Source organism: Salmo trutta, chromosome 19 (assembly GCF_901001165.1).
Source record: "Salmo trutta chromosome 19, fSalTru1.1, whole genome shotgun sequence".
In the NCBI taxonomy this organism is placed as follows: domain Eukaryota; kingdom Metazoa; phylum Chordata; class Actinopteri; order Salmoniformes; family Salmonidae; genus Salmo; species Salmo trutta.
The window spans coordinates 7,080,659-7,103,802 of record NC_042975.1 but is presented as its reverse complement, the minus strand read 5'-3'; the positions used below and the strand labels follow the sequence as shown (position 1 = coordinate 7,103,802).

Below are 23,144 nucleotides of genomic sequence, written 5' to 3'. Positions count from 1 at the left end.
ATTTCCAGACCTCTTTCCATGGTTTGATGTGGTGGATTGCGCTTTCACTTTTGTGCAAATGCCGCCATCCATACACAGTTTCTGGTTAGGGTAGGTTTTACAGAATCTCCAATGCACTTATTTATAAACGCACTCGGTACCAGTCAAGTTTGGACACACCTACTCATTCAAGGGTTTTTCTATATTTTTACTATTGTTTTACATTGTAGAGTAATAGTGTAGACATCAAACCTATGAAATAACACATGTGGAATCAAGTAGCAATCAAAGTGTTAAACAAATCAAAATATATTTGATATTCTTCAAAGTAGCCACCCTTTGCCTTGACAGCTTTGCACACTCTTGGCATTCTCTCAACCAGCTTCACCTGGAATGCTTTTCTAACAGTCTTGAAGAAGTTCCCACATGCTGGGCACTTGTTGGCTGCTTTTCCTTAACTCTGTGATCCGACTCATCCCACACCATCTCAATTTGTTTGAGGTCGAGGGATTGTGGAGGCCAGGTCATCTGATGCAGCACTCCATCACTATCCTTCTTGGGCAAATAGCCCTTACACAGCCTGGAAACAAATGATAGTCTCAATATGCTCAAATCAGATAGGGTGGCGTATCGCTGCAGAATGCTAGGGTGGCGTATCGCTGCAGAATGCTAGGGTGGCGTATCGCTGCAGAATGCTAGGGTGGCGTATCGCTGCAGAATGCTAGGGTGGCGTATCGCTGCAGAATGCTAGGGTGGCGTATCGCTGCAGAATGCTAGGGTGGCGTATCGCTGCAGAATGCTAGGGTGGCGTATCGCTGCAGAATGCTAGGGTAGCCATGCTGGTTAGGTGTGCCTTGAATTCTAAATATTTCACCGACAGGGTCACCAGCAAAGCACCCCCACACCATCACACCTCCTCCATGCTTCACGGTGGGAACCACACATGGGGAGATCATCCATTCACCTACTGTGCGTCTCACAAAGACACGGCGGTTGGAAGCAAAAATCTCAAATTTGGACTCATCAGAAACAAAGGACAGATTTCCACCGGCGTAATGTCTATTGCTCGTGTTTCTTGACCCAAGCAAGTCTCTTCTTATTGGTGACCTTTTGGTGGTGGTTTCTTTACAGCAATTTGAACATGAAGGCCTGATTCACACAGTTGAACAGTTGATGTTCAGATGTCTGTTACTTGAACTCTGTGAAGCATTTATTTGGGCTGCAATTTCTGATGCTAGTAACTCTAATGAACTAATTATCTGCAACAGACGTAACTCGGTCTTCTTTTCCTGTGGCGGTCCTCATGAGAGCCAGTTTCATCATAGCGCTTGATGGTTTTTGCAACCTCACTTGACGAAACTTTCTAAGTTCTTGAAATGTTCCGGCTTGACTGACCTTCATGTGTTAAAGTAACGATGGACTGTCATTTCTCTTTGCTTAATTGAGCTGTTCTTGCCATAATATGGACTTTTACCAAATAGGGCTATCTTCTGTATACCACCCGTACCTTGTCACAACATAACTAGTTGGCTCAAATACATTTTGAAGGAAAGAAATTCCACAAATGAACTTTGAACAAGGCACACCTGTTTAATTGAAATGCATTCCAGGTGACTACCTCATGAAGCTGGTTGAGAGAATGCCAAGAGTATGCAAAGCTGTCATCAAGGAAAGGGTGGCTATTTTGATGAATCTAAAATAGATTTTGATTCGTTTTTTGGTTGCTACGTGATTCCATGTGTGTTATTTCATAGTTGTGATGTTTTCACTATTCTACAATGTGAAAATAAAATCCCTTGGTTTTATTGAACTGAGTACGTGTCCAAACTTTTGACTGTTACTGTACATCTGTAAGGTCCCTCAGTCAAGTATTGCATTTCAAGCATAGATTCAAGTACAAAGACCAGGGAGCTTTTAGAAAGCCTCATAAAGAAGGGCAGTGATTGGTAGATGGGTAACAATAACAAATCAGACACTGAATATCTCTTTAAGCATGGTCACGTTAATAATTATGCTGTGGATTATTTATTAAAGCACTCAGACTCGTCAAATATACAGTGGTCCTTTTGAACTGAGCTGCAGGACAGGAATTAAACTGCCTAGGGATGTTACCATGAAGCCATTGGTGATTTTTAAAATGGCTACAGAGTTCAATGGCTGTGATGAGAGAACTGAGGATGGATCAGCAACATTGCAGTGACTCTACAATAATGACCTCAATAATGACCTAAATGACAGAGTGAAAACAATATAAATATACAGACTAAAAATGTAACAAGGCACTAAAGTAATACTGCAACAACAACAAAAAACAGCAAAGGAATACTGTTTTTGGCCTAAATGCAAAGCCTTCTGTTTGGGGCAAATCCAACAACACATCACTGAGTAACTGCCTCCTTATTTTCAAGGATGGTGGTGGCTGCGTCATGGTATGGGTATGCTTGACATTGGTCAAGACTGGAGAGTTTTTCAGGATAAAAAAGAAACGGAATGGAGCTGATCACGAGAACCTGCTTCAGTCTACTTTACACCAGAGACTGGGAGAGGAATTCACTTTTCAGCAGGACAATAACCTTAAACACAAGGCCACATCTACACTGGAGTTGCTTACCAAGAAGAGAGTGAATGTTTCTGCATGGCCAAGGTAGTTTTCACTTAAATCTGCTTTAAAATCTATGGCAAGACGTGAACATTACTGTCTAGCCATGATCCTTTGCACACCTGAGCTTGATTAATAGGTAAATGTTGCACAATCGAGTGTGCAAAGCTCTTATAGACTTACCCAAATTACTCACAGCTGTAATCGATTCCAAAGTTGTTTCTAACATGTATTGACTCAGGGAACTGAGTACTTATGCAACTATTTCAGTTATTTAATTTTCTTTTTTTGAATCCTTTTTCCTTCCACTTTGAGTGGAAGTGGGCTCCAGTGGGCTCTCTGTTCTCCTGCTTGGTTGCGTGTAAAGTATCTGGGATCCTGTTAACTCGTCCCTTTTCTTTTATTCTCACGTCCTACCTCTACAGTACCTCATCCCCATATTTTTACTTACCCTCTTGCTCTTTTGCACTCCAGTATCTCTACTTGCACATCATCTGCACATCAATCACTCCAGTGTTAAAGCTAAATTGTAATTTATTTTTGCCTCAAGGGCCTATTTATTGGGCTACCTCCCTGCTCTTCTACATTTGCACACACTGTACATAAATAGATTTCTTTCTTTTGTGTTATTGACTGTACGTTTTGTTTATCCCATGTGTAACTCTGTTTTTTGTCGCTTTGCTTTATCTTGGCCAGGTCGTGGTTGTAAATGAGAACTTGTTCTCAACTGGCCTACCTGGTTAAATAAAAGTCAAATAAGTCCGTCACGCTCAGAAGCCTTCTGGAGATGGATGTTGAGTCACTGAGCTAAGCAGAGTCACTGAGCTAAGCAGAGTCACTGAGCTAAGCAGAGGCACTGAGCTAAGCAGAGGCACTGAGCTAAGCAGAGGCACTGAGCTAAGCAGAGTCACTGAGCTAAGCAGAGTCACTGAGCTAAGCAGAGTCACTGAGCTAAGCAGAGTCACTGAGCTAAGCAGAGGCACTGAGCTAAGCAGAGGCACTGAGCTAAGCAGAGGCACTGAGCTAAGCAGAGGCACTGAGCTAAGCAGAGGCACTGCGCTAAGCAGAACCAAAGGGATGGTCAGTGTTTCTTAGGGGACCTTTATAACATTTTAAAATGTAGCCAATGTTTTCTCTTAGCTACTTCATGTAGTTAACATATTCTTGCTTCACATATTCCTCTTTGATTTAGAAGATACTGTTGCACAAACAACATGCTGATTTAGGTCTACACCATCCCTGGTATTATCAGGCTGTATTGTTAGTTACGTTTTCTCTGACTCTGTATATTTATTAGCTAGCCAGCTAACTAGCAATTAGCATTAGCGGCTAACACGATTTAGGCCCAGCTTGCTAAGAAAATACAAACTATCCATTTGCAGATGTAAGAAACCAACTAACAGTCATTATAGCACGCTATAATAAGAAGCAAAGTGAAAACAGCATCGCTGTCATCAACATTGTTGCATGTGCTGTGTTGATCATGCAGAGACTGAAAGCAAGTGTCTCGTGGTTGAGGAACCATGCGCTGCTTGAGTGACGGGGCAGGGCTAGGTCTGTGTGGAGAGAGATGACTCAAGTAGCAGAGTAAACTATATACAAATGGATGTTACACACAGCTTATCACATTTAACAAACCAAACATTCAAATACCATTTATAGAAGGTAAAGTAAAAACCTAAACGTGTGTGTGTGTGTGTGTACTGTATTTTACTACACACACCCACACCGCCCAGCTCTAGAGAACCCACCCCCCCCATGCCTGAGGTACTGATGCAGTGAGTAATGCGAGCCACAGTTGGACCAAGTATACGTAGGCTCTCCCAGTCCACTCACCACAACTCTAGTAACGTTACATCGCTCCAGGCCATGGGTGAGCTCTCTGCTGTGTCTCTCACACACAAAACCGGAGAGACAGGCACTCACACACACACACAGACTGGGAGGGAGACAGACACAAATACCCTTAAACACTTAGTCAGCCTCCAGCCTCTCCTGGGAAGGAAGGTGCATTCTCCATTTTATATTAAATGAGTGACATCCACTGAGTAGATGTGATCGCAGACTGCCAGTCAATGATATGACTGACACTTACCATTCACCTCTAATACATGATCTGGTTAATGCATGTAGATGTACAGTGGGGGTAGAGGAAGGTGGAACGGGTCACCAGAGTTCACCCGTTTGTGTCACTTCTAGACCTGACCTGTCTTCCCAGACCTTAGCCACAGTGTCAGTCCTGCTCCAAGGTCTTTAACTATGAGCCAGACCGACCGAGAGAGAGTTGAAGTGCTAGCTGACTGCTCTGCTCTCTATGGCCTTTTGCCACAGCTACTGACTGGCGCTATTTATTTGACTAACACTGGCTATTTTCTTGAATGCAGCAGTAGGCCAACGGAGGGCATCTCCTGACTACCTGCTTATTACCCCACTATAAAAGCCAGTACCAGTTTCCTCTGTTTCAGAGATGAGCTTTTGAACTATTTAGTCTATGGGGTTACTATGCTGCACTTGCTGTTAGATGCCAAGAGAGCCAGCCCGCATCCCAACTGACCCCTATTAGGGCTTCCGAGTGGCGGCGCGGTCTAAGGCACTGCATCTCAGTGCTAGAGGTATCGCTACAGACCATGGTTTGATTCCAGGCTGTATCACAACCAGCAGTGATTGGGAGTCCCATAGGGCAGCGCACAATTGGCCCAGCGTCGCCCGGTTTAGGGTTTGGCCGGGGTAGGCAGTCATTGGAAAATAAGAATTTGTTCTTAACTGACTTGCGTAGTTAAAAAAAAAAAATGATAATAATTAGTGAACCACATTTTGACCTATTCCCTTAATGGTGCTCTGGTCAAATGTAGTGCACTATATTGAGAATAGGGTGCCATTGTGATGCAGACCCAGTGTGTAGTGTCGGGATGTATCAAGGTCCTAAATGCGTTGCTTAACAGTTATTTTCGTCAGGCGTTGGCGACGTTACCCAATGAAACACTGTTTTCCAGTAGTTTCCACAAGCCAAGTAGTCATGGCAACTGTTTTGAAAACTTTCACATATTTGCAGTTGAGACTGAGAGGACCTCAATAATCTAGCCCTATTGCTGTGCTTCCCATATTACGACGTGTAGTTTTAGTCTGAAACCATTACAGCTCTAATCATAAGGCAAAGGAGAAATGTAAAGGTGTGTGTGTGTGTGTGTGTGTGTGTGTGTGTGTGTGTGTGTGTGTGTGTGTGTGTGTGTGTGTGTGTGTGTGTGTGTGTGTGTGTGTGTGTGTGTGTGTGTGTGTGTGTGTGTGTGTGTGTGTGGTAAGAAGTTGTAGTGAACGCTACTGACTCAGCACATCCCATGTCCTAGTGGTGATGGATGTTACGTTTCCTGGTGCTTCTCCTGGCTATCTGTTATTGGCCATCAGATCTGGGTTCAAATACTATTTGAAGTCTTTCAAATACTTTAAGCATTTTCAGGGTTTCCACTTTTGCAACTATTCCATTGTGCCAGGCAAGCTCGATCAAGCCCAGCTAAAGCATTTGAAATTATTTCAAATACTACCTAAATTATTTCAAATACTACCTAAATTATTTCAAATACTACCTAAACTCAGGTTGGCCATGTACTTGGACATGGAACCTCTTTGTTCTGTTGGCTACTGTAACCAGGAAGTGGTTCCTCTCTGGACTGGTAGTGTATAAACAGGCTGGCTTTTGTTTTCATTGTCTCATAGCCAGGGGCAGAGCGCATGATTAGATGGGGGGGGGGGGCAGAAAAAGAGAAGCTGAGAGCCAGGGAGAGAGAGTGGAGAAGAATAGAGGCATGGTGAAGTCAGTTTGTTGGAATGTTTCAGCGGAGGCTGACGCAACCCAGATGACTACAGTGAGGAGGGAATCCTTGGCACAGAGAGGGCTGGGGAACCCCGTTCAACCCCTCCCTCTTTCCCTACCTCGCTCCCTTCCAGCAAGCCTCTCTTCCCAGCTCAGACCAGCAGAACTAGGAACTGCAGCCAGCCTGTCTGCCATAAAAACAATAGTGTGCCTCCCCACTTGTCTAACAGGGAAAAGGGCTTATGTCAGACTGGCAGAGCAGGGAAAACATTTCTGGATCTTCGAACACAGTACACAGTCCTCAAAGGGTTTCCCATGTTCAGCTCAGAGCTCCTACAGGAACCAGAGCCTCTATATGCATGTTGCTGAAATACTTTAAATACATTCTCATTAACAAATGAATCATCGTTGCAATACAGATTACTGTGTGTGAGGATGAGGCAAGAATGATGATGATGAGATAATTGGGTAAGAACTAAGAAGGAATAGAAAGCTGTAGGGTTATGACTGAAATGCATTCACTAGTTGATATTTATAGGGCAGTTTTACAGTGAGTTATCTTCCTGCTTCATCTTGCCCTTACTCTCCAACTTCTTGCTTCATCTTGCCCTTACTCTCCAACTTCTTGCTTCATCTTGCCTTTACTCTCCAACTTCCTGCTTCATCTTGCCCTTACTCTCCCACTTCCTGCTTCATCTTGCCCTTACTCTCCCACTTCCTGCTTCGTCTTGCCCTTACTCTCTCACTTCTTGCTTGGATAACATGATCAGTGGAAACAGTGTTCTTCAAAGCACAATAACCCCTCTTTGTACTGCTACAAGTCATTACATTATTCATGTACTGTACCGTGTCAATAAAAAGCAATTTCATGAAATTATATTTTAACCTGAAATCATCAGACTATTTTTCTTTTTCTATTGGTTAATCAGAAAGTTGGTAGGAAGAATTCAAAAGCTCCTGATCAACTCTGTGTAATTCATTTTATTTCAGGACCACTGGAATTGAATTTCCCGGTGTGCGGGTGTGTGTCTTGCTTGGGTATGTTTTTGGAAGGGCTCTCCTCCGGGCGAGTCACGTCATGGTTCCTCTACTTTTCAGCCCTCTTAGTGGGGTCACGTTTGATGGCCTTGTAAAACCTCCAGTGCCTAGTCATACTGTAGTTTGTTTCCAAACATGCCCATCATGCTTTTATAATTCAGGATTTTAATTATGGCTTTAGAGTAAGACTGGACATTGCAGCTAATGAGAAGTTTCTGTGTTATCAAATATGAATGTTTTGCACTGATCTCAGTAGGGTTATAGGACCTCCTGTAAGACTGGTCTCTATCTTGACAGGGGAGTGTATTGCTATAGCATGTTCAGCACTTCATTATATAATAATATATATACACACACACACACACACACACACACACACACACACACACACACACACACACACACGCACACACGCACAATTTAGCAGGCGCTTTTATCCAAAGTGACTTAGTCATACATTTTACGTATGGGTGGTCCCGGGAATTGAACCCACTATCCTGTAAGGCCCATGCTTTACCAACCGAGCTACACAGAACATCACATTACCTGAGCTGTGACTTTGTGTTATGCTGACCAGTATTGATGGACACGTGGTGCTGTAAAGAGGTTCTCATCACTGTGGTGGGTGTTGTACTATAGCTGTGTTGTGCTGCCTGTCCCTCACTCCTCTTCACCCCGACTCCCCTCCCTCCACGCCTCCCCCTCCCACACAGATCTGATAATGTGAGAGCTGAAAAATAACATTGTTTTAAATCATCAGAGTTGTTAAAACACAGTAATCCTTTAGTTCAGAAACACTGCCATGAGAAGCCTTCCTTTATTTCATATGTAATCATACATTTAAACTCAACTGCTCCAGGATTAAGTGGAATTGTTTACACATGTCAAAAGCATCTCAAAGCCTGTTCTAAATTAATCTGTTAATCATTAACATGTCTTTGTGCTGTTCCTCCTCTCTCTCTCGCTGTCTCCCCTCCCTCTCTCGCTGTTCCTCTCTCTCTCGCTGTCCCCCCTCTCTCTCTCGCTGTCCTCCTCTCTCCCTCTCGCTGTCCTCCTCTCTCCCTCTCGCTGTCCTCCTCTCTCCCTCTCGCTGTCCTCCCGTCTCTCTCTGTCCTCCCTCTCTCGCTGTTCCTCCCTCTCTCGCTGCACCCCCCTCTCTCGCTGTTCCTCCTCTCTCGCTGCACCCCCCTCTCTCGCTGCACCCTCCCTCTCTCGCTGCACCCTCCCTCTCTCGCTGCACCCTCCCTCTCTCGCTGCACCCTCCCTCTCTCGCTGCACCCCTCTCTCTCGCTGCACCCCTCTCTCTCGCTGCACCCCTCTCTCTCGCTGCACCCCTCTCTCTCGCTGCACCCCTCTCTCTCGCTGCACCCCTCTCTCTCGCTGCGCACCCCTCTCTCGCTGTTCCTCCTCTCTCGCTGTCCTCCCTCCCTCTCTCGCTGTCCTCCCTCCCTCTCTCGCTGTCCTCTCTCGCTGTCCTCTCTCCCTCTCTCGCTGTCCTCCCTCCCTCTCTCGCTGCACCCTCCCTCTCTCGCTGCTCCTTCCTTCTCCCTCGCTGCTCCTTCTCTCTCGCTGCTCCTTCTCTCTCGCTGCTCCTTCTCTCTCGCTGCTCCTTCTCCCTCGCTGCTCCTTCTCCCTCGCTGCTCCTTCTCTCTCGCTGCTCCTTCTCTCTCGCTGCTCCTTCTCCCTCGCTGCTCCTTCTCCCTCGCTGCTCCTTCTCTCTCGCTGCACCCTCCTCTCTTCTCTCTTCATCCATCTCCCCCTTCCATTCCTCCACGGATGGCGTGATGGTGGTGCGACACTGACAGAGCTTCCGGCTGAAGAAGGTAAATATTGATATTTCCAGTGAGATTCTAGTGCCCCCTCCTTTACAAGCTGATGATTAGCCCTTTAGCCTAGGATTGTGTGTGTGAATCCTCAGACTACACACTGACTTGAAGCACCACCCATATAGATACACTGTCAATAGAAGAGGGATTCATGACTGGCAGAACAGAAGTATAGACCTATAGAAGTCCCATATTATCAATGGATGGGTAGTGCTGTTTAACTGTGGTTTCAATTCTCATGATGTACTTTCAGGCCTGGACTAAGAGTTTTTATAGGTACAGTATGTGTGACAAGATGATGTATAGCCGGACAGTCTTATGACTTGACTATATGTACAGGGCCTTCAGAAATTAGTCGCACCTCTTGACTTTCTCCACATTTCTGTTTCTTACAGACAGAATTTTAAATGGATTACATTTAGATTTTGTGTCACTGGCCTACACACAATACCCCATAATGTTAAAGTGGAATAATGTTTTTAGACATTTGTTTTACAAATTAATAAAAAATGAAAAGCTGAAATGTCTTGAGTCATTAAGTATGCAACCCCTTTCTTATGGCAAGCCTAAATAAGATCAAGAGTAAGAATTTGCTTAAGTCACGTAAGTTGCAATAATTTTACAATAATAGTGTTTAACATGATTTTTGAATGACTACCTCATCTCTGTACCCCACACATACAATTATCCGTAAGGTTACCCAGTCGAGCAGTGAATTTCAAACACAGATTTAACCACAAAGACCAGGGAGGTTTTCCAGTGCCTCACAAAGAAGGACACCTATTGGTAGATGGGTAAAAAAAAATGAAAAAGCAGACATTGACTATCCCTTTGAGCATGGTGAAGTTATTAATTACACTTTGGATGGTGTATCAATGCACCCAGTCACTACAAAAATACAGGCGTCCTTCCTAACTCAGTTGCCGGAGTGGAAGGAAACCACTCAGGGATTTCACCATGAGGCCAATAGGGACTTAGAAACGGCTGTGATGGGAGAAAACTGAGGATGGATCAACAACATTGTAGTTACTCCACAATACTAACCTAATTGGTAGAGTGAAAAGAAGGAAGCCTGTCACAGAATAATAATATTCTAAAACATGCATCCTGTTGGCACTAAAGTAAAACTGAAATTAACATGTCTGATTACAAAGCATTATATTAGGGGTAAACGCATCACTGAGTATCACTCTTCATATTTTCAAGCATGGTGGTGGCTGCATCATGTCATGGGGACGCTTGTCATCGGCAAGGACCAGGACATTTTTAGGATAAAAAGAAACTGAATAGAGCCAAGCAGAGGCAAAATCCAAGAGGAAAACCTGACATTCAACCTTTCAGTAGGACACTAAGCTAAAACACAAGGCCAAATGTACACTGGAGTTGCTTAACAAGACAACATTGTATGTTCCTGAGTGGCCTAGTTACAGTTTTGACTTAAATCTTCTTAAAACTATGGCAAGACTTAAATGGCTGTCTTGCAATGATCAACAACCAACTTGACAGAGCTTGAAGAATTCGGGTGTGCAAAGCTCTTAGCGACTGACCTAGAAAGACTCACAGCTGTAATCGCTACCAAAGGTGATTCTAACATGTATTCACTCCAGGGTGTAAATACTTATGTAAGTTAGATATTTATGTATTTTTCAATAAATTTGGCAAAATTTCTGAACAGGTTTTCACATTTGGCATTATGGGGTATTGTGTGTAGTTGGATGAGAACCTAAATGTAATCCATTTGGAATAAGTCAAGGGGTATGAATACTTTCTGAAGGCACTGTGTGTGTGTGTGTGTGTGTGTGTGTGTGTGTGTGTGTTGTAGGCAAGTCCCTATGGGAGCTGGTGGTGGAGCAGTTTGAAGACCTCCTGGTCAGAATCCTGTTGTTAGCTGCCTGCGTCTCCTTTGTAAGTAACTATTGAAACCAATACCCTGCTGCTCATTACATTCTCCTTAGTAAGTAACTATTGAAACCAATATCCTGCTGCTCATTACATTCACCTTAGTAAAGTAACTATTGAAACCAATACCCTGCTGCTCATTACATTCACCTTAGTAAAGTAACTATTGAAACCAATATCCTGCTGCTCATTACATTCTCCTTAGTAAGTAACTATTGAAACCAATACCCTGCTGCTCATTACATTCACCTTAGTAAAGTAACTATTGAAACCAATATCCTGCTGCTCATTACATTCTCCTTAGTAAGTAACTATTGAAACCAATATCCTGCTGCTCATTACATTCTCCTTACTAAGTAACTATTGAAACCAATACCCTGCTGCTCATTACATTCTCCTTAGTAAGTAACTATTGAAACCAATATCCTGCTGCTCATCACATTCTCCTTAGTAAGTAACTATTGAAACCAATACCCTGCTGCTCATTACATTCTCCTTAGTAAGTAACTATTGAAACCAATACCCTGCTGCTCATTACATTCTCCTTAGTAAGTAACTATTGAAACCAATATCCTGCTGCTCATCACATTCTCCTTAGTAAGTAACTATTGAAACCAATACCCTGCTGCTCATTACATTCTCCTTAGTAAGTAACTATTGAAACCAATATCCTGCTGCTCATCACATTCTCCTTAGTAAGTAACTATTGAAACCAATACCCTGCTGCTCATTACATTCTCCTTAGTAAGTAACTATTGAAACCAATATCCTGCTGCTCATCACATTCTCCTTAGTAAAGTAACTATTGAAACCAATATCCTGCTGCTCATCACATTCTCCTTAGTAAAGTAACTATTGAAACCAATATCCTGCTGCTCATCACATTCTCCTTAGTAAAGTAACTATTGAAACCAATACCCTGCTGCTCATTACATTCTCCTTAGTAAAGTAACTATTGAAACCAATACCCTGCTGCTCATTACATTCTCCTTAGTAAAGTAACTATTGAAACCAATACCCTGCTGCTCATTACATTCTCCTTAGTAAGTAACTATTGAAACCAATACCCTGCTGCTCATTACATTCTCCTTTGTTCACTTCTCTCCACTCATTCATATGAGTCCTATGTTTTGGCCTTTTTCTACATTGGCTTGAAAGTTTTACGTCTAGCTTTGCAGCTTAGCCCAATAGTGACAACCAGGCTACTCTGCCCTGACAGTGGACATCATGTGTCTGTAATACCCTGCCTTGACAGTGGACAGAATGTGTCGGTAATACCCTGCCTTGACAGTGGACAGAATGTGTCGGTAATACCCTGCCTTGACAGTGGACAGAATGTGTCGGTAATACCCTGCCTTGACAGTGGACAGAATGTGTCTGTAATACCCTGCCTTGACAGTGGACAGAATGTGTTCATAATACTCTGTCTGCAGGCATTGCTTTGCATACCACCTCCGTATTTACAATAATACTGACCTGCCGATGGTGGAAGGTTCAGACCCTTGACTCCCTAGATTTTTCCCCTTAAAGCATTTCTCTTTAGTTCAGTATTTCCAATACTCTGACTCATACAATTCCTTAAATAGTGATCCTGTTTTTGGGCCAGGTGGTAGGGTGGAGTATGTGGCACGGCCAGGGGAACCCTGCCTGTATAATGATTTTATTTCCCTCTATTACAGTCCCCAGAGCAATGGGATGGAATTACAGGGCTATTCTGGGCAGCGGTAGGAAAATAAGTATTAAAATGTATATGATACAAATATATTTACACTAATTGCCTTTGTGTTGATCCTGGTGTTTCTAAGTGGGAGGCTGTTTGTTTTTCCTAATGTAAATTGACCTGCCCATACTTGTCATTTAAATGTGTTAACACTTTAACAAGACCCTGTTTTGTTCCACTGATTTACAGCTCCCACAGCTTTACTATACACCAAGCAGACTGAGCTACCTAGGCTGGTTTAATCTCCCGCACATCCTTAACTCTACACCAAGCAGACTGAGCTACCTAGGCTGGTTTAACCTCCCGCACATCCTTTACTATACACCAAGCAGACTGAGCTACCTAGGCTGGTTTAACCTCCCGCACATCCTTTACTATACACCAAGCAGACTGAGCTACCTAGGCTGGTTTAACTCCCGCACATCCTTTACTATACACCAAGCAGACTGAGCTACCTAGGCTGGTTTAACCTCCCGCACATCCTTTACTATACACCAAGCAGACTGAGCTACCTAGGCTGGTTTAACCTCCCGCACATCCTTTACTATACACCAAGCAGACTGAGATACCTAGGCTGGTTTAACCTCCCGCACATCCTTTACTATACACCAAGCAGACTGAGCTACCTTGGCTGGTTTAACCTCCCGCACATCCTTTACTATACACCAAGCAGACTGAGCTACCTAGGCTGGTTTAACCTCCCGCACATCCTTTACTATACACCAAGCAGACTGAGCTACCTAGGCTGGTTTAATCTCCCGCACATCCTTTACTATACACCAAGCAGACTGAGCTACCTAGGCTGGTTTAACCTCCCGCACATCCTTTACTATACACCAAGCAGACTGAGCTACCTAGGCTGGTTTAATCTCCCGCACATCCTTTACTATACACCAAGCAGACTGAGCTACCTAGGCTGGTTTAACCTCCCGCACATCCTTTACTATACACCAAGCAGACTGAGCTACCTAGGCTGGTTTACCTCCCGCACATCCTTTACTATACACCAAGCAGACTGAGCTACCTAGGCTGGTTTAACCTCCCGCACATCCTTTGAGACTTGATGCTGATGTATTTCTTATGGGTCAGTCGGTGCTACTGGGCTTTGGGGCTCCCGAGTGGCGCAGCGGTGTAAGGCACTGCATCTCAGTGCTTGAGGCGTCACTACAGACACCCTGGTTCGATTCCAGGCTGTATCACAACCGGCCGTGATTGTGAGTCCCATAGAGCGGCGCACAATTGGCCCAGCGTTGTCCGGGTTTGGCCTGTGTAGGAAGTCATTGTAAATAAGAATTTGTTTTTAATTGACTTGCCTAGTTAAACAAAGGTAAAATAAAAAAGTGACATCAAATGGATTTAGTTAGTTAAATAAACACTTTTTTTTTTTTTATTACAACAATGCAGTTTTAGTGACCAGCGTTGCTGCTTTAATGAATTCCAGCAACATGTGCTCAGCCTACTGGTGCTGGAAGAGGTGGTGAAAGTGACCTACAGAAGTACCCGAAGGAAAGGCTATGCTAAGGTATAAGCGTCAAACCTCAATGGCGGAACTACTAATTTGTGTGCCTATTTGAATAATATGTAAATGAAGACGTTGAGCTGCTCTGACACTGCGTGACATGAGAATAGAGCCTTGTAACCAGGCAACGAGAGAGGAACACAGGACAAAGCTGTTGTTTTTAAAGTGGTGTCCGATATGATATCATTATACATGACTGTTTATTTATGGATGGAAGTCGTAGAGGAGAAGCAATGCTCAAGTCTACCACTACAGCCCCAATAACTGTTACACTGGACACAATGCTTACTGTCATTTATCATATTGTAGGCAACTTTCTTTTTTTTTTACAATTTAATTCGATCATCTTTTTACTAAGATTTGTTGTTTAGTTGAGACAATTTGATCACTCCCATCCATCTATGAGAATAGGGGTTATAGTCAGGGCCATACCAAGTCAGGCTGACCCATGACACCAGCCGATGACAACTGGTAACATCGATCACCTGAAACAATGAATACACTTCCTAATTATGAAATAAACACTTCCTCCATTTTATTCTGAGGAAGGAGGAAAGGTTGGCTTCCTTTTATTTCATTTTCCACAGCGTTACGTGAGAGGGAGTATAGGTCAACGTTTTGGTTTGTGCAGGAAGAGAGTGAAAAAGTTAAGTGGCCATTGAATTGGGCCCTGATGCTTCGCTTGTTGTCGTGCATGTCTTCGTAAACAGTATTTTAATCCTTTTTTAAAAAAAAAAAATCCTTCCATTTGTTAAAGCTGTGTTTTGGTTTTAACGTGATGTTGGAACTGTGGCCATTCAGTCCCAATAAGCCATCTGTCTGGAAGTGAAGCGTAACTCCTGTCTGCTGAAACTAAAAACACTTCATCCTCCTCTCAAGGGTCTCCATCCTTTTCTAGCACGAGAGCTACTAAAAAAAGAAATTTCATGAGCTACTCATTTTTTTAAATATTTTTTTAATAGCTTTCAAAAAAGCACATTCTCTTCCCCAGGTCCTTAGTGCACTACTTTCTCTTGTACAGTACGTATTCTGTCAATATGCCTGGTTAAATAATGTTTAATAAAAACTCTGAGGGGTAGGGGCCCTACAAAATCAATTTTGTTTCCCAAATTCTGTTTGAGATTTTCCTCATTTTCACTTTTTTTGGGTGGTTGTTCACTATCAATTACAATTGTTCATAGAGAAAAAACGAAATTGGATGTTCTGAGTCGATGTCAATGTTTAAATCGTATCAGAAAACCATATTTGTTGGGGGGGGGGGGGGGGGGGGGGTCTGAAAACAAAATTGGATGTTCTGAGTCGATGTCAATGTTTGTTCGGCGAGCCAGTCATAGGTGGTCTGCGAGCTACTGGGAGCTCGCGATCGACCTGTTGGAAATCCCTGCTCTAACTCCCGTCTGCGAAAACTAAGAACACTCGCTAATTGTCAGAAATACCACGGAAGTGTGTGTCAGTCACAAGTACAGAGTTGCCAGCCAGGTGCCGGAAGCACCCATGGGAAGCACCCATGGGAAGCACCCATGGGAAGCACCCATGGGTTAGAATGTCTTGCCGAAGGAGCTCGATTTTGGTGGCCTCAGGTACATTGTAACGCCTTCACTCCATCTGAAATATACAGCAAAATTATTGAAGATTTTATCAAGTTTACCTCTGATAGAATTTTTGTTGTTGTGGTATTGTGCAGAAAGATATAACTTTGCAATTAAAATTACTGAGCATGTATGACTTAAGTGTATTGTTTTGGATATGGTGGGGCTTAAGTGTGGGCAATTCCAGTCCTCGAGGGCCTGATTGGTGTCACAGTTTTGCCCCAGCCCCCAGCTAACACATCTTTGGTTTAGAATTCAATGTGATTAAATCAGCTGTTTTTCTAGGGATGGAGAAAGTGTGACACAAATCAGGCCCTCGAGGACTGGAGCTGCCTACCCCTAGACCAATGTGATCAGGACTAATTAATAAATGTTCAATACATTTAGGTGATTGAATAAATGTTTTAATATTGTTGAATTCCATTTTAATGTATTGATTTGGTGAGGGCCCTAATTATCAAACCAGATTGACCACTAACTGTTGTTTCCTGCAGTAATGATTCTTAATCGAATGTTTTCATAATTTATTTGTAGATAATTGCCAAAAAGCCTAGGTCTACTAGTAGTCTATTAAAATTAGGGCGCCAAATGAAGGGCTCTCACTGATGCGATTCGGTAGGCTACACTGACTGACGAGGTAAGTTACTCACTTTAGCGTCACCGTCTGGCCCTGACATCCTAGGGAAGGAAAACCTAGAAAATCCTTTGGTTTATTTGTCCCGACGCGATACCATGGTCATATAACAACGTTGCATGACTTATGATTGTTTGACTTTATTCAGTCACTTCAACACATTTTATGAACTTGCTGTTCAGTTGTCAATTAAAGCACAGTAAAAAGCCTACTGTGACATTTGACTGCAACCACACATTGTCTCGACAAATTGTGCCGACAGATGGCCATAACAAAGGGGTTCCCTGTCATCGCTGGCTTTGTGACTGACGGGCGCCTATCCTATCAATAGATCGCTAGAAGATGCATATCATTCATTCTAGTGGGAGAGAGCTCGATGGACTTGCGAATTGATACTTTTACATGAAAAGTAGTCTTTTAAAAAACATTTTTTTTATATGAAGTGGAAGAAGTAGCCAGCTGAAAATTAGTCTGTAACCGGCCGATTTGCCGACAGACGGCGCTAATGGAAAACAGTGTCAACTGGCTAGCTAGGCTGAATGAAAGGAAAGGACAGATCAGAACGAGTTGCTCTCCTTCAATATTCTCTACACAGAGCGGAGTGGAGTGAAGGGTAGATTTGCGGGACCCAAACGGGTCGTGAATGATGAGCTATCGACCAGACCTTGAGCCGCTGATCTGCTGTGCCCCGCTCTGCTCCGATCCTTCTCACTGCTCAATACTCCCTGTGGAGGAGAAAACACTTCTACTAGGATCTGTTCTATTAACTCTGTATTATGTGCTCCCCCCCCCCCCCCACACAGGTGCTAGCTCTGTTTGAGGAGGGGGAGGAGACCATCACAGCCTTCGTGGAACCTATCGTCATCCTGCTTATCCTCATCGCTAACGCTGTGATCGGAGTCTGGCAGGTGAGTCGCTCGCTCGCTCTCTCTCTGTCTCGCTCGCGTGTTCAGCTGAACACATGTCAGGAGATGGCTCTCTGTCTCGCTCGCGTGTTCAGCTGAACACATGTCAGGAGATGGCTCTCTGTCTCGCTCGCGTGTTCAGCTGATCACATGTGAGGAGATGGCTCTCTGTCTCGTGTGTTCAGCTGAACACATGTCAGGAGATGGCTCTCTGTCTCGCGTGTTCAGCTGAACACATGTCAGGAGATGGCTCTCTGTCTCGCGTGTTCAGCTGAACACATGTCAGGAGATGGCTCTCTGTCTCGCGTGTTCAGCTGAACACATGTCAGGAGATGGCTCTCTGTCTCGCGTGTTCAGCTGAACACATGTCAGGAGATGGCTCTCTGTCTCGCGTGTTCAGCTGAACACGTGAGGAGATGGCTCTCTGTCTCGCGTGTTCAGCTGAACACATGTCAGGAGATGGTGCTGACGTGCAGGATATTATACGGTGTGTCACCGTAGGGGGAAGACATTATGTAACGAGTCATCTATACAGAACCATAACTTGTTGTTCTGCTTTCGACCTTCATGCGTGCCAGCAGGGCTTTTATTGATGGGTAGGATAGTAAAGCCGTATCAACTGAAACATGGAAACCATGGAGCCATGGACAAGCTTTTAAATTGCCCGGTGTGTTTACACGTGGCAATGTACATGGTGCTTCTAGAGGCGCCAGTACAACAAGCCACTGATGATGTAAATGCTTGTTCTGTAGGTATTTCAGTCAGAGTGATCACTGACTGTCTTTGTTCATTTAGAGTGAGGGGGGGAGGGATGGCTAGAGTAAGGGGGCGAGGGATGGCTAGAGTGAGGGGGCGAGGGATGGCTAGAGTGAGGGGGCGAGGGATGGCTAGAGTGAGGGGGGGAGTGATGGCTAGAGTGAGGGGGGGAGGGATGGCTAGAGTGAGGGGGGGAGGGATGGCTAGAGTGAGGGGGGGAGGGATGGCTAGAGTGAGGGGGGAGGGATGGCTAGAGTGAGGGGGGATGGATAGAGTGAGGGGGGATGGATAGAGCGAGGGGGGGGAGGGATGGGTGGAGCGAGGGGAGAGGGATGGGTAGAGCGAGGGGGAGGGATGGGTAGAGCGAGGGGGAGAGGGATGGGTAGAGCGAGGGGGAGGGATGGGTAGAGCGAGGGGGAGGGATGGGTAGAGCGAGGGGGAGGGATGGGTAGAGCGAGGGGGGAGGGATGGGTAGAGCGAGGGGGGGAGGGATGGGTAGAGCGAGGGGGGGAGGGATGGGTAGAGCGAGGGGGGAGGGATGGGTAGAGCGAGGGGGGGAGGGATGGGTAGAGCGAGGGGGGAGGGATGGGTAGAGCGAGGGGGGAGGGATGGGTAGAGCGAGGGGGGGAGGGATGGGTAGAGCGAGGGGGGAGGGATGGTAGAGCGAGGGGGGAGGGGGATGGGTAGAGCGAGGGGGGAGGGATGGGTAGAGCGAGGGGGGGAGGGATGGGTAGAGCGAGGGGGGGAGGGATGGCTAGAGCGAGGGGGGGAGGGATGGCTAGAGCGAGGGGGGAGGGATGGGTAGAGCGAGGGGGGAGGGATGGCTAGAGCGAGGGGGGAGGGATGGCTAGAGCGAGGGGGGAGGGATGGCTAGAGCGAGGGGGGAGGGATGGGTAGAGCGAGGGAGGGGGGATGGGTAGAGCGAGGGGGGAGGGGGGATGGGTAGAGCGAGGGGGGAGGGGGGATGGGTAGAGCGAGGGGGGAGGGGGGATGGGTAGAGCGAGGGGGGAGGGGGGATGGGTAGAGCGAGGGGGGAGGGATGGGTAGAGCGAGGGGGAAGGGATGGGTAGAGCGAGGGGGGGGAGGGATGGGGGATGGGTAGAGCGAGGGGGGGAGGGATGGGGGATGGGTAGAGCGAGGGGGGGAGGGATGGGGGATGGGTAGAGCGAGGGGGGGAGGGATGGCTAGAGCGAGGGGGGGAGGGATGGGTAGAGCGAGGGGGGGAGGGATGGCTAGAGCGAGGGGGGAGGGATGGCTAGAGTGAGGGGGGAGGGATGGGTAGAGCAGATGTGATAAAGTGGGGTTTGGAGGACACATTGACAGCTGAGTGAGCGAGCACTGGGTCAGTCTATGGGTTGAATGTTCAGTTTATAGCCATTGCCTTTCTAGTAGGTGTTCATTCCAAAGTGACAGAAATACACAAACTCTTTAGCGTGGTACGAAATGGGGCTGAAATAAAGCATGGACCTTTTGGCCTCTGTGTTGGAACTGAACCTGTCTCTGTCTCTCTGTGTGGTCCAGGAGAGGAATGCGGAGAACGCCATCGAGGCACTGAAGGAGTACGAGCCAGAGATAGCCAAGGTGTACCGCATGAACCGCAAGGCTGTCCAGAGGGTCAAAGCCCGGGAAATAGTGCCTGGGGACATTGTGGAGATTGCTGGTGAGTACAGGATGAGGGACAGAGAGGTTTTTGTTAAGTTTAAAAGTATTTTTCTTTGTTCACCCTGCATTCTGGCCCATACCAAAAATACACACACACACACACACACACACACACACACACACACACACACACACACACACACACACACGCACACACACACAATCACACACAATCACACACACACACAGTGCCTTCAGAAAGTGTTCACACCCCTTTCTCCCACATTTTGTTGTATTACAGCCTGATTTTTAAATGGATTAAATGTTGTTGTTTTTTGTCACTGACCTACACACAATACTCCATAATGTCTTGAATCGATAAGTAACTGATCAACCCCTTTGTTATGGCAAGCTTAAATAAGTTCAGGAGTAAAAAGTGGCTTAAAGTCACATTAAAGTTGCATGGACTCACTCTGTGTCCAATAATATTGTTTAACATGATTTTTGAACAACTACCTCATCTCTGTATCCCACACATATACAGTACCAGTCAAAAGTTTGGACACACCGACTCATTAAAAGGGTTTTTCTTTATTTGTACTATTTTCTACATTGTAGAATAGTAGTGAAGTCATCAAAACTATGAAATTACATATATGGAGTCATATAGTAACCAAAAAAGTGTTAGACTCTAAAATATATTTTGATTCGTTTTCAAAGTAGCCACCCTTTGCCTTGAAGACAGCTTTGCGCACTTTTAGCATGAATGTCCACCAGCGCTGTTACCTGATAATTTAATGTTGATTTCGAGACCTAGGCTATTTGGCTACTATCTACAGATACATTCTGAAGAATCATTACTGCAAGAACAACCGGTAGTGGAGAGCCTCATTCTTGCAGCTGAGGAGTATTTCTGTCTGTAATAAAGCCCTTTTGTGGGGAAAAAATATTTTGGATTGGCTGGGTCTGGCTCCCAAGTGGGTGGGCCTATGGCCTCCCAGGCCCACCTATGGCTGCGCCCCTGCTCAGTCATGTGAAATCCATAGATTAGGGCATAATGAATTTATTTCAATTCACTGTTTTTATTTATATGAACTGTAACTCAGCAAAATCTTTTAACTTGTTGCGTTTATGATATCGTACATAAGCTAAAACAGAGGCTTTCTGGCAGTTCTCGTAGGCACTGTGGATCCTAAAGGGCTATATGATGATTTTTTCCTTGTTTCTATAATGTTGTTGCCTTCATTTTTTTTGGGGGGGGGGGGGTCTCTATTGATTAATGTGATGCAATTTTTTTATTTTTGTGCTGTAATTTGCCATTTACTTTAACATATCATTAAACACTGCTCAAAAAAATAAAGGGAACACTTAAACAACACAATGTAACTCCAAATCAAATCAAATTTATTTATATAGCCCTTCGTACATCAGCTGAAATCTCAAAGTGCTGTACAGAAACCCAGCCTAAAACCCCAAACAGCAAGCAATGCATGTGAAAGAAGCACGGTGGCTGGGAAAAACTCCCTAGGAAAAACTCCTGAGAAAGGCCAAAAACCTAGGAAGAAACCTAGAGAGGAACCAGGCTATGAGGGGTGGCCAGTCCTCTTCTGGCTGTGCCGGGTGGATATTATAACAGAACATGGTCAAGATGTTAAAATGTTCGTAAATGACCAGCATGGTCAAATAATAATAATCATAGTAATTGTCGAGGGTGCAACAAGCACGTCCGGTGAACAGGTCAGGGTTCCGTAGCCGCAGGCAGAACAGTTGAAACTGGAGCAGCAGCATGGCCAGGTGGACTGGGGACAGCAAGGAGTCATCATGCCAGGTAGTCCTGAGGCATGGTCCTAGGGCTCAGGTCCTCCGAGAGAAAGAAAGAAAGAGAGAAAGAGAGAATTAGAGAGAGCATATTTACATTCACACAGGACACCGGATAAGACAAGAGAATACTCCAGATGTAACAGACTGACCCTAGCCCCCCGACACATAAACTACTGCAGCATAAATACTGGAGGCTGAGACAGGAGGGATCAGAAGACACTGTGGCCCCATCCGATGATACCCCCGGACAGGGCCAAACAGGCAGGATATAACCCCACCCACTTTGCCAAAGCACAGCCCCCACACCACTAGAGGGATATCTACAACCACCAACTTACTGTCCGAAGACAAGGCCGAGTATAGCCCACAAAGATGTCCGCCACGGCACAACCCAAGGGGGGGGCGCCAACCCAGACAGGAAGACCACGTCAGTGGCTCAACCTACTCAAGTGACGCACCCCTCCCATGGACGGCATGGAAGAACACCAGTAAGTCAGTGACTCAGCCCCTGTAAAAAGGTTAGAGGCAGAGAATCCCAGTGGGAAGAGGGGAACCGACAAGGCAGAGACAGCAAGGGCGGTTTGTTGCTCCAGCCTTTCCGTTCACCTTCACACTCCTGGGCCAGACTATACTTAATCATAGGACCTACTGAAGAGATAAGTCTTCAGTAAAGACTTAAAGGTTGAGACTGAGTCTGCGTCTCTCACATGGGTAGGCAGACCATTCCATAAAAATGGAGCTCTATAGGAGAAAGCCCTACCTCCAGCCGTTTGCTTAGAAATTCTAGGGACAATTAGGAGGCCTGCGTCTTGTGACCGTAGCGTACGTGTAGGTATGTACGGCAGGACCAAATCGGAAAGATAGGTAGGAGCAAGCCCATGTAATGCTTTGTAGGTTAGCAGTAAAACCTTGAAATCAGCCCTTGCCTTAACAGGAAGCCAGTGTAGGGAGGCTAGCACCGGAGTAATATGATCAAATTTTTTGGTTCTAGTCAGGATTCTAGGAGCCGTATTTAGCACTAACTGAAGTTTGTTTAGTGCTTTATCCGGGTAGCCGGAAAGTAGAGCATTGCAGTAGTCGAGCCTCGAAGTAACAAAAGCATGGATTAATTTTTCTGCGTCATTTTTGGACAGAAAGTTTCTGATTTTTGCAATGTTACGTAGATGGAAAAAAGCTGTCTTTGAAGCAGTCTTGATATGTTCTTCAAAAGAGAGATCAGGGTCCAGAGTAACGCCGAGGTCCTTCACAGTTTTATTTGAGACGACTGTACAACCATCCAGATTAATTGTCAGATTCAACAGAAGATCTCTTTGTTTCTTGGGACCTAGGACAAGCATCTCTGTTTTGTCCGAGTTTAAAAGTAGAAAATTTGCAGCCATCCACTTCCTTATGTCTGAAACACAGGCTTCTAGCGAGGGCAATTTTGGGGCTTCACCATGTTTCATTGAA

At 45.2% G+C, this 23,144-nt stretch overlaps 1 protein-coding gene across 3 annotated transcripts in view; it reads left to right on the top strand.

Annotated features, from left to right (window-relative positions):
- LOC115153910 (sarcoplasmic/endoplasmic reticulum calcium ATPase 1) overlaps positions 1–23,144 on the top strand; it is a 122,150-nt gene that overhangs the window by 11,058 nt on the left and 87,948 nt on the right. The window contains exons 1-5 of one of the 3 annotated variants that reach the window (XM_029699576.1): positions 7,407–7,424; positions 9,230–9,247; positions 11,073–11,155; positions 17,415–17,519; positions 19,794–19,932. In XM_029699576.1, coding sequence (XP_029555436.1) covers positions 19,863–19,932 — 70 coding nt within the window. In that variant the 5' untranslated portion in view covers positions 7,407–7,424; positions 9,230–9,247; positions 11,073–11,155; positions 17,415–17,519; positions 19,794–19,862. Of the gene's footprint in view, positions 1–7,406; positions 7,425–9,229; positions 9,248–11,072; positions 11,156–14,345; positions 14,392–17,414; positions 17,520–19,793; positions 19,933–23,144 lie in introns of those variants that run through there. The other 2 variants (XM_029699575.1, XM_029699578.1) reach the window with 2 other exon arrangements.